General features: G+C 45.7%; 1 protein-coding gene and 2 pseudogenes across 1 annotated transcript; all 3 read right to left on the bottom strand.

Moving 5' to 3' along the window:
• Positions 1-265: 265 nt before the first annotated feature.
• On the bottom strand, positions 266-1790 carry LOC123039606 (exocyst complex component EXO70B2-like; annotated as a pseudogene).
• An 860-nt stretch (positions 1791-2650) lies between these two features.
• LOC123039605 (exocyst complex component EXO70A1-like) lies at positions 2651-4168 on the bottom strand. Its single transcript, XM_044462697.1, has one exon. The coding sequence runs from the start codon at positions 4166-4168 to the stop codon at positions 2651-2653; it is 1518 nt and encodes a 505-aa protein (XP_044318632.1).
• A 1784-nt stretch (positions 4169-5952) lies between these two features.
• On the bottom strand, positions 5953-7724 carry LOC123039604 (uncharacterized; annotated as a pseudogene).
• Between the last annotated feature and the right edge of the window lie 2933 nt (positions 7725-10657).

Here is a 10657-nt window from a genome sequence, read left to right as displayed (position 1 = left end):
TATTTTTTTGGTGAAACTTCCCCATTCTTTAGTGCACAAGTTACAGTGACCCTGGCGTCTGCAAGCTCAAGTTTCACTGAAGTGGATGAAAACAAATCATAAGTATTTTACATGGAATCATGAAATCAAATAAAAGGACACTGAGACTACAATAACATTTGGAATATAACTTTATTTTAAAGGATTTTTTCCAAATACAACGATTAAACATGAACTCTGGATTCTTATGTGTTGGGTGACTTTGTTCGATGTCTCAAAACAGTTTTCATCCTTCAAACAGCTCTCCCAGCATCTCCTCGATGACTTGAGGACTCCTGCTTGCCACTGATGTGTTTTTCTAGCTCTGGATGTTCCTTCAGGTAGCCATTGTAAGCTGAAATGACTCTGTTGGTGATAGTTTCCCGCAGAAAGGATCGGAGGCTGGGGTCCGGCCCTCCAGAATTTCCGAGTCTGACACGTAAAATCAAACGCCGGCTGAAATTCAGCCAGCGAAGTCTTGTGGATCCAACGGCGAAGTGGTCCGTGAAAGTTCGATTTTGGTATTAAGGACAACGCCTGACCCCAAGAAACATCGAGATAGCTATCCATGTACTCCTCACATTCAGGATTCAGTTTAAGTCCTCTTTGGTGTCCACCCAACAACTCACGATTTAAAGATACTGATGTCTCAGGCACCGTCTGTGCTATGAAATATGAATTGTTGAGCAGGAACAAATACCTGAGGCTTGGATCCGGGCACAACTCTGATTTTCGCAGAAGCAAATTGTTCAGATAATAGATGGTGTAATCTATCAGTTGTCGAAGCTTTTTTGTGTTGTGGCTCTGTGTGTAGTTCTTCTGCGCCAAAGCATGTGCTTTCTTCATCAATGTTATGTAATCCACCACCATCTGGGTGTTTTTGTGAACCTCGCCTCTTCCTCGCAGAATCTCGGTGGCCCACGAGTTAACGTCTTTCATGAGTGTCTGCCTCAGCCGCACCATCGTGTCACATATCGACTCGATTAACCTGTTCCCTTGGCTCTCCAGTGTGCCGCATATCTGGTTGAAAATACCCGAAGAGGTTGCGTGCATCATAAACATGGCAGATGCGCTGCAGACGCACATATACATTTGTAGCCTGGCTTGTAAATTCTCCTCCCTGTGAAACTGGACGATGGCATCCACAAAGACGAGCATTGCTGAGACGCTCGCTGTGGCAAATTGTGCGGCGCTGGCGCGCAGCTGCGGGTGGCGATCAACTCTTGGTCGATACTGGAGACAATTATGGTGACAGCTCGGATCCACCTCTAGACCATTTCTTGGAGCCAATACCGAGATCCATGTTGGAGCTGGAACTGCAACGGTTGGAGAACCCAGTCGACGTCAAGCTCGATGAACCAATTCTTCAGCGCAGGGTATGGGCCAGTTGTTTCTGTGAGAGATAGGGTGTGGAATGTTCGTACCATGCGCTGGGTGTAACCGTCGCTGATCATTGTGCGAGCAATCTTCGTGAGCTCGCTGGTACCCAAGTCCGCTGAGCCCACGGATGCCGAGTTGTTGGACCTCGAGGCACCGGAGCTGCTGGAGTCGTAGTTGGAACTGGATCCACTCTGACCGGACTGGGAGGAGAGAGTGGATCTGATGCGCCACTCGGGGTAGACGATGCTGACGCTCCGGATTGAGTCACGGTAGGAGTTGGGCGGTGGCAAGGGATCCGTGAAACCGGTGGTGCTCTCCTCCGGCACGGAAGCAAGCTGCCCCTCCGTGCCGCTACCTTGTAATAGGACTCTGAGACTGGTATACTCCGCCATGCTCATACTTTGTGAAGCTCAAAGAGATTGGCAGGGGAGAAAACTATGAGAAGTACGGGCCGAGAATCAACACTAATTACCGATGATGCATCGATAATTTCAATGAGAGCTCCCATTATAATTTGTAAAAAAAAACATCTATTGCCGGATCCGCCTGACAGCGACTGACAAGTGCCGGACCCGGGTGTCGACCAGAGCCGTGAGATGACGACGACACCATGTCTTGAAATTTTTGTGCGATAGCAACGCAGGTCTCTAAATTTTGTCTGTACATATGGTTTTGGTAATAGTTGGTACCAGCTGAGTGCCTCTTTTGTTTACTGGTTAATGATTGTTAATGACTTGTCCTTCTCTTGATGAGAACTTCGGCGGGTGGAGAAGAGCTGATTAATCAAAGTGAACTTTGCTGAAATCACCAATGAGTTCCATCACCTCTTCATCATGTAACGGAAGTACGTTGAAAATCTTTGTATATCTGTCCATCCATTGTTCTGTCAGAATGAACTCTGTTTAACTGCTACATATCATGTTTTACTGAACTAGATGAAAATAAGTGCGTATAGAATGTTGTGTAAACTCCAAACTACGCGTGTCAATTATCAGAGGAAGTCTAAATGAAATTGACGCAGAAGTAGAATGGAAAAGTATTCGGCATACAGTCAGGACATCAAATAAATTCAGAAAAATAAAATCACACAGAGAATGTGACCAGTTGATGTAGTATCCGCCACTTAAGCAACCAACGGAATTCAGTATATAACTTCACTTCAAAAGGAAAGAAATAATTCCAAATACAGCGACGAAACACATCTCCGGTCTCTTATTTGTCGGGTGACTCTCGCCGATGCCTCAAATAGTTTTCATCCTTCAAATAGGTCTCCCAGCATCTCCTCCAATACCTCGGGACTGCTGCTTCCGCGGCTTACCTGTTCAGCTAGCTCTGGATGCTCCTTCAGGTAGTCACGGTAACCTGAAATGACTCTCTTGATGATAGCTCTGCGCAGCACATCTCTGAGCTGGGGGTCCGGAACCTTCCAGAACTTCTGAGTCTGGTATGTTTTATGAAATGATGACTCGAATTTAGCTAGTGGAGAAGTGTTGATCCAACAACGTAGAAGTCCAGGAAACTTTGATTTCGGTATGCAGGACAACACATGTCCCCAAGAAAAATGAAGATAGAAATCCATGTACTTCTCGCATTCTGGTGTAAGTTTAGTTCCCGATGGGTGAGAGTGAGACATCACCTGAGCAACAAAATAGGAATTGTTGAGTAGGAACATAGACCTGAGCCTTGGATCCAAGAACCACTCCGATTTTCTCAGAAGCTGATCCTTAAGATAATCAATTGTTTCATCTATGGCGTCACGAATCTTTACAGTGTTTTGGCTTTGTGCAGAGTTGAGCGTCGAAGCACATGCTTTCCTCATCGACAGTATGCAATGCACCAAGAACCGAATATTTCTGTGAACTCTTCCTCCGCTTCGTGCAATCTCAATAGTCCACGGGTTGTCACAATAATTTGACCTGATGTCCATCATGGTGCTGGATATGGCCTGAGTTAGTCCGTTCTCTTCTGTCTTCAACAAGACGCTTATCTCATCGAAAATGTGTTGGGCTTCCGAAGAGACAACGGGCATCATCATAATCATGTATGATGTGCTGGAGACGCACATGTACATGTGCAGGGCAACCTGTAGCTTATCCTCCTCGATACCTTTGAACATGGTGTCAACAACGACGAGCATTGCTGAGATACTCGCTTTGCCAAACCGTGCGACAGCCAGCGCCTCATGGACGAGCATTACTTCCTTGATACTGGCGACAATTAATGTGAGACCTCGGATCCACCTCTGGACCAATTGTTGGCGCCAATATGCAGTCACCTTTTGGAGCCGGAGCCGGAGCTGCGGCCGTAATTGGAGAACCCAGTCGACGTCGAGCTCGACGAACCAATTCTTCAGCGTAGGGTCCGGGGCAATTGTTTCCATGAGAGATGTGATGTGGAATGCTCGTACCATGCGCTGGGTGTAGCCGTCGCTGACCATTCTGTGAGCAATCTTGGTCAGCTCGCTGGCACCCAAGTCTGCTCTGCCCACGGACGCGGAGCCGGAGGAGTAGCCGGAGTTGTTGGACCTGGAGGCAACAGAGCTGCTGGAGTCGTAGTTGGACCCGCTTTGACCGGACTGGGAGGAGAGTCTCGATCTGATGCACCACTCGGGGCAGACGACGCCGACGCTCCGGATTGAGTCGCGGTAGGAGTTGGGCGGCGGGCCCAAGGCATCCGTGAAGCCGGTGGTGCTCTCCTCCGGCACGGAAGGAAGCAGTCCCTCTGTGCTGCTGCTTCCTTGCAATAGAACTCTTGACAGGTGGTCCGCCATGGATGCTATGCCACTCTTCTACTTTGTGGAATTCGAAGAGATCGGCAGTGGAGAAAACTATGACAGGTGCCGGCCCTGAATCAACACTAATTGCTAATGATACGTCGATAATTTCGATGAGAGCTCCCTCCCAATATAATTTATAAAAAACACCTATTGCCGGATCCGCCTGACAGCAACTGACAAGTGCTGGACCCGGGTGCAGAGTGCAGACCATAGCCGCGAGATGACCACCACACCATGGCCAGCAGTTGTACGTAAAGGATATATAGGACTACGCCCTAGTGCCGACGACGCCGACCGGCTCAGGCATGGCGAGCTCCTGTGCGAACAGATCAAGCAGCCAAATCGAGCTGCGCGGCTAGGCCGAGCTACTTGGCGTCGTCTCCGTCTGTGTTGCGTTGCAGCTTCTGCTTGTTACGTGTCGCGCAGGAAAGGGAGGAAGTTCTCCGAGGTAACGACGATCGAGGAGGACGCAGCCGCCGTCGAGGAGTCCTTCCCCGTCAGTACTCAGGAGACCAACACTGATCTGAACAAGACTGTAATCACAGGAGAGGCATCCACACGCTCCATTACTCAGATACTCCAAGCGCAGCCTCAACACAACGAGCACAAGTTTTCATCTCGCATGCTTAAGTCGAGTCGAGATTTAATGAAGTTTCCTGAGAATCCTTGAGACGCATTGGGAGAAGTATGCGTGTTGAATGATCAGCATTTCGCAACAGTGTTCTCAGCGAGTGGGGACATTGACACTGGCAGGCTTCGTTTCTTGGCGGTCTCAGTTTTCCACGGTGAAAACCCTCAGGCTGACCTTCATGGTTGTTCCTGGCAATGGCGGCTTCCTAGTCGTTCCCTTGCTGAAGGCATTGCACGGAGACTGGACCTCCTCCAAGGTGAAAATCCAGGATCTGACTATGATAGTTGGATTGACCGGACGACCGTGGTGTTTTTGCACTTTTCCTTCGAGTGGTGTCGTTTCGGAGAACCTTTTTCGGAGTATAGGTGTCGTCACTGCTGCTGGTGCTCTTGCTGCGGTGACTCTCTGATTGTTTTGGCGGGGACTTTGTTTTCTTTTTTCTTCTTTTATCTTTTCAGCCGTGTGCATCATTAATGTCTAGACTTGCTCCAGATGTTATGTTGTTGCAGAGGTTGGATGTAATTGGTTTCAACTTGATATTAATATATTTCCTTTAAGAAAAGAGGTTTTGATGCTTGTTAAAGGAGAAATCTTGATGTTTTGCTGATTCAGTTTATGCTGTTGAAAAGACTTTGTCCAATCCGTGATGAGGATACATGTTGGAGTGAGTGTCAGTTTAGCAATGGCCTATTATATGTACTTAAAGGTTAAATAAAGGCCTGCACATTTCACTCTAGCAGATTAAGAAAAGGTCGACTAAGAGTGTACCCACAGTGCTTAATTTGGCTGGTCTTGATTTATAATGGTGCTCAATAGACCTTAGTGCTCTTACACGTGTGTAATACTCCCACCATTCATTTTTATAAGACGTTTCAGACAGCTGACTTGAACTATTTTGGGCACAGTCTGGACTGTCTAAAACTTCCTATAAAAGTGAACAGAGGGAGTGAATGGTAAAGGGATTTTCACTTATAAATAGTACAAACATGTACTCCGTAGTAAATAAAACTGTTTTGGGGACGAATTTTCTCATCGTATTGTTTATCAGTACGGGGTTTACCTTTAGGTTTCAGTGATCTTGGCATCTGGAAGCTGAAGTTGTACTGAAACGGACAAAAATAAGTGCATACAGAATGACGAATGGTTTTCATCCTTCAAACAGCTCTCCCAACATCTCCTCCAAAACTTTAGGACTGTTGCTTCCGCCACTGACATCTTTTTCTAGCTCTGGATGTTCCTTCAGGTAGTCACTGTAAACCGAAATGACTATCTTGGTGATAGTTTCCCGCAGTAAGGATTGGAGGCTCGGGTCGGGAACCTTCCAGAATTTCTGAGCCTGGTATGTTTTATCAAATGCTGACTGGAATTTAACTAGTGAAGGGGTGTTCACTCAACGATGGAGCAATCCAGGAATCTTTGATTGCGATATGCAGGACAGAACATGTCCCCAAGAAACATCCAGATAGTTATCCATGTACTTATCACATTCAGGTGTAAGTTTAAGTCCACCGTGGTGTCCAGGCACCACCTGCTGCGCTACGAAATATGAATTGTTGAGCAGGAACAGACACCCAAGGCTTGGATCCGAGCACAACTCTGATTCTTGTAAAGCAAACTGTTTAGATAATCGATGGTGTAATCTATCAGTTCTTGAAGCTTTTCTGTGTTGTGGCTCCGTGCGGAGTTCCTCTGAGTCGAAGCAATTGCTTTCCTCATCAACGTTATGTAACCCACCATCAATCGGGTTGTTTTGTGAACGTCACCTCCTTGCAGAATCTCGGTGCCCCACGAGTTAACGTCCTTCATGAGTGTTGTCCTCCTCAGCTGCTCCATCGTTTCGCATATGGACTCGATTAACCTGTTCTCTTTGCTCTCCAGTGTGCTGCCAATCTTGTTGAAAATCTCTTGGGCATCCGAAGAGGTCGCGTGCATCGTCAACATGGCATATGATGCGCTGCGGACGCACATACACATTTGTAGCATGGCTTGTAAATTCTCCTTCCTGTGAACCTGGACGATGGCGTCGACAAAGATGAGCATTGTTGAGACGCTCGTTGTGACAAACTGTGTGGCCGCTGGCGCGCCGCTACCAGCAGTGACCAGCTCTTCATCGATACTGGCGACAATTATTATGAGAGCTCGGATCCACCTCTCGACCACTTCTTGCAGCCAATACCCAGAAAAAAAAGATGAAACTCATGGGCACTAGCACACATGGTTTATTGATATAGGAGAAGCATCCCTTGTGAGAAACCAAAAATTCGTCCCCGACGTGGCTCGAACCCTGGTTGCTGGAGACGCCACTGCACTCCCTTGCCACTAGGCTACAGCCTAGTTCTCTTGCAGCCAATACCCAGATCCACATTGGAGCTGGAACTGCAGCGGTTTGAGAATCCAGTCCACGTCGAGCTCGACGAACCAATTCCTTAGTGCAGGGTCCAGGCCAAATGATTCCGTGAGAGACGCGCTGTGGAATGCATGTACCATGCGCTGAGTGTAACCTTCGCTGCCCATTCTGTGAGCTATCTTCGTGAGCTCGCTGATACCCAAATCGGATGAGCCAACGGACGCCGAGTTGGAGTAGCCGGAGGTGATGGATCTCAAGGCACCAGAGTCGCTGGAGTAGGTGGATCTGCTCTGATCGGAGAGACTCGATCTGATGCGCCACTCGGGGCGGACGACGCACACGCTCCGGATGGACTCGCGGTAGGAGTTGGGCGGCTGGCCGAAGGCATCCGTGAAGCCGCTGGTGCTCTCCTCCGGCATGGGAGGAAGGTGCGCCGTCGTGCTCTCCTCCGGCACGGGAGCAAGCTGACCCGCCGTGCTCTCCTCTGGCGCGGAAGCAAGCTGACCCGCCGTGCTGCTACCTTGAAATAGGGCTCTAAGACCTCTAAACACGCTTGACAGGTGGTACGCCATTCTTCTACTTTGTGAAGCTCGAAGAGATTGGTAGGGGACAAAACTATAACAAGTGCCGGGCCGGCATCAACACTAATAGTCATGATGTAACGATAATTTCGAGGGAGTTCCTATTTATAATTTATGATAAGAACACCGATTGCCGGAACCGCATGACAGCGACCAACGGCTACACTAGTAGCTGTTAGATGTACGTCTGCTGCATGTCGTTCAGCCCCCACGAAGTTGTTGGGGGAGCTCAGCTTCCATGTACCCCCTTATCCTTTTTTTTGTGTGAAATAACTCTTTATTACTCAATTTTTTTTAGGGTTACTCAAAAATTAGGTAGTACAATCTCGTAGAGCAACATTAAGGACTTCCTCTGGGCCGGACCCTAGCCAAACCATAGTTCGACCATTGGCCCTACCAAAGTTTGCTATGGAATGACTAGCACTATTGCCACTAAGACGTGCTCCCTCCGTCCAAAAATTCTTGTCTTAGATTTGTCTAGATACAGATGTATCGATACATCCGTATCTAGACGATTCTAAGACAAGAATTTTGTGACGAAGGGAATATATGAGTAATAGAAAAGTGACGTTCCTCCATACTTTGCTTGATCTCTCTATAATAAAAAAAATACTTTGATAGATTTGTTTCACTACTCTTCATCATAGCCACCGCCCCCAAACAGTCTGATTCAATATCAATGAGTAAATTACTCCAATGAAAGCCAATGAAATAACTTCCTGCAGCGCAAGAATTTACGTTTTCAAAACATCCGCACTTTCTCCCAAAAAATCTGCATGAGCTGAAAATAATAACGCCAAGGCGATCACGAAGAAGCATACCCGTACCGGCAATTCCATTGAGGACCGAACCATCTGTGTTAAGCTTAACATGCCCAAGGACCGGAGGGATCCATGATGTTTTAGGCATTAGTGCATTATTATTGCATATGTGGTGCACCAATGGGTAACAAGGGTTGGCCACCATCTTTCCTTTCATAAAATCTGCATTAGGATCGATCTTGAGTGAAGTTAGTGAATCAACACAACTTGATAAAAATCTAACTGAAACATCAGTAGGTGGTGCCAGCTTGTCATGCACTAACTCATTTCCGATATGCCATAGTCTTCAGAAAAGCATCATTACATGAACTCGCATAGCCTCATCTACATCACAAATAAGCTGCCGCAACCAATCATCATGGCGCAATAGTGGATGTACCCACTTGTCTAACCACTCATTTTCTGCATTGCGATCCATGCACATTTGTTTACTTTTTGTCTCCAAAAATAAAACAACACGTGAACTACAAATTTTTCAGCACAACCAAACATTCTAATGTCAATGTGGGAAAAACTTTGAAAGTTATCCTTAAGGAACACAAATTAATTTGAATCCAAGGGAGTAGAATTTTATAATTAATGTTAAATGTTTTTAGTCAATTTGAAAAATATTCACGAATATTAAAATTTTGTAATTTTGAAACAGATTGTGGATTTGAAAAAAATGTTTTAGAATATGAATATAGTGTATGAATAAGGAAAATTTTTATGAATTTGAGGAGTAATCAGACATTTTAAACAAAATTAGAAAATTTTAGTTACAAACAAAAACCACGTAAAAACTGGCTGAGAACACATGTAGTAAAAGAAAAAAAAGGCGAGAATCTTTAGTAAGGTTCCCAAAACCGGTTGGGAGGCCGGCCGAACACTTGCTAGCACTAGTAGAAAAGGGGGCAATGGTCCAGGCCGGGTCAGCCCATTAGTCCCGATTCAATCCAGAACCGGGTCCAATGGGTGCATTGGACCCGGTTCGTGAGCCCCGGGGGCCGGCCGGGCCACGTAGGCCATTGGTCCCAGTTCGTCTGGACCTTTTGGTCCCGGTTGGTGGGAAGAACCGGGACCAATGGGCCTGGCTCCTGGCCCACCACCATTGGTCCCGGTTGGGGGCATGAACCGGGACCAAAGGACGCCCATTAGTCCCGGTTCATACCACCAACCGAGACTAAAGTGTTGGTCCTCGTTGCGGCCAGAGTTTAGTCCCACCTCGCCAATCGAAGGGGGCTCACACCGGTTTATAAGCCCCTCCCTCTCTGCCTTGATGAGCTCCTCTCAAAATGAAAATATATGCCCTTATACAGGAAATTTGACCTAAATTCATATTGAATTTCTCTGAAGTTAGTAGAAATTTATTATGAATTTAGGTTAAATTTTCTCTATAAGCGCATCTATGCTCATTTCTGAGTAGTTTTTTATATAGTTTTTTTCTGCTATATTTATTGTTTTCTATTTATTTCTGAGTTGTAATAAGTCATTAAAAAAAAGATTTTAGTAAAGTTAATCACAAGTATTTTTTCTTCTATTTATTTCTGAGTAGTTTTTTATATAGTTTTTTTTCTTTTCTGCTATATTAATTTTTTTCTATTTATTTCTGAGTTGTAATAAGTCATTAAAATAAAAAAGAGGCGCAATGCTAGTTAATTCGCTTCAAACCTTTCGGAATAGTGTAAACTGCACTGCACATAGCTCCGTGCAGTCTACCCTATTCCTCAAGGCTTGAAGCGAACCAACATGCAGGTGAGCATTGAGACTCTTCTTCATTGTCTCTGCACTCAGGGCTTATAAACAGCTGCGAGTGCCTCTCGCTTGGCGAGGTGGGACTAAAAAAACAGCTGCAGAAAGAATCAACTAAAAAACAGCTGCAGAAAATAAATAAGTAATTAGACGGGTCCATTGGTACCAGTTGGAGGCAACAACCGGGACCAATGCCCCTCTTTAAAAAATAAAGCAAAAAAACAAAAGAAAATAAATAATGCAGAAAACAAAACAAAAAATCCGGGAAAAAATAAAATAGCAAAAATAAGTATTTTGTTGTAAGTAGAAACAAAATAAAATAAATAAAGCAAAAACAAAACAAAAAAGGTGTATTCAAATTTGAAAACTAAT

The sequence above is a fragment of the Triticum aestivum genome, chromosome 2B, assembly GCF_018294505.1.
Source record: "Triticum aestivum cultivar Chinese Spring chromosome 2B, IWGSC CS RefSeq v2.1, whole genome shotgun sequence".
Classification (NCBI taxonomy): Eukaryota; Viridiplantae; Streptophyta; class Magnoliopsida; order Poales; family Poaceae; genus Triticum; species Triticum aestivum.
Note: the sequence above shows the minus strand (reverse complement) of the source record. Positions and strands in the feature narration are given on the sequence as shown.

What these genes read in the sequence shown, in the direction of transcription:
- LOC123039605 (XM_044462697.1), bottom strand. Translation starts at nt 4,168, where the DNA reads ATGGCGGACCACCTGTCAAGAGTTCTATTGCAAGGAAGCAGCAGCACA.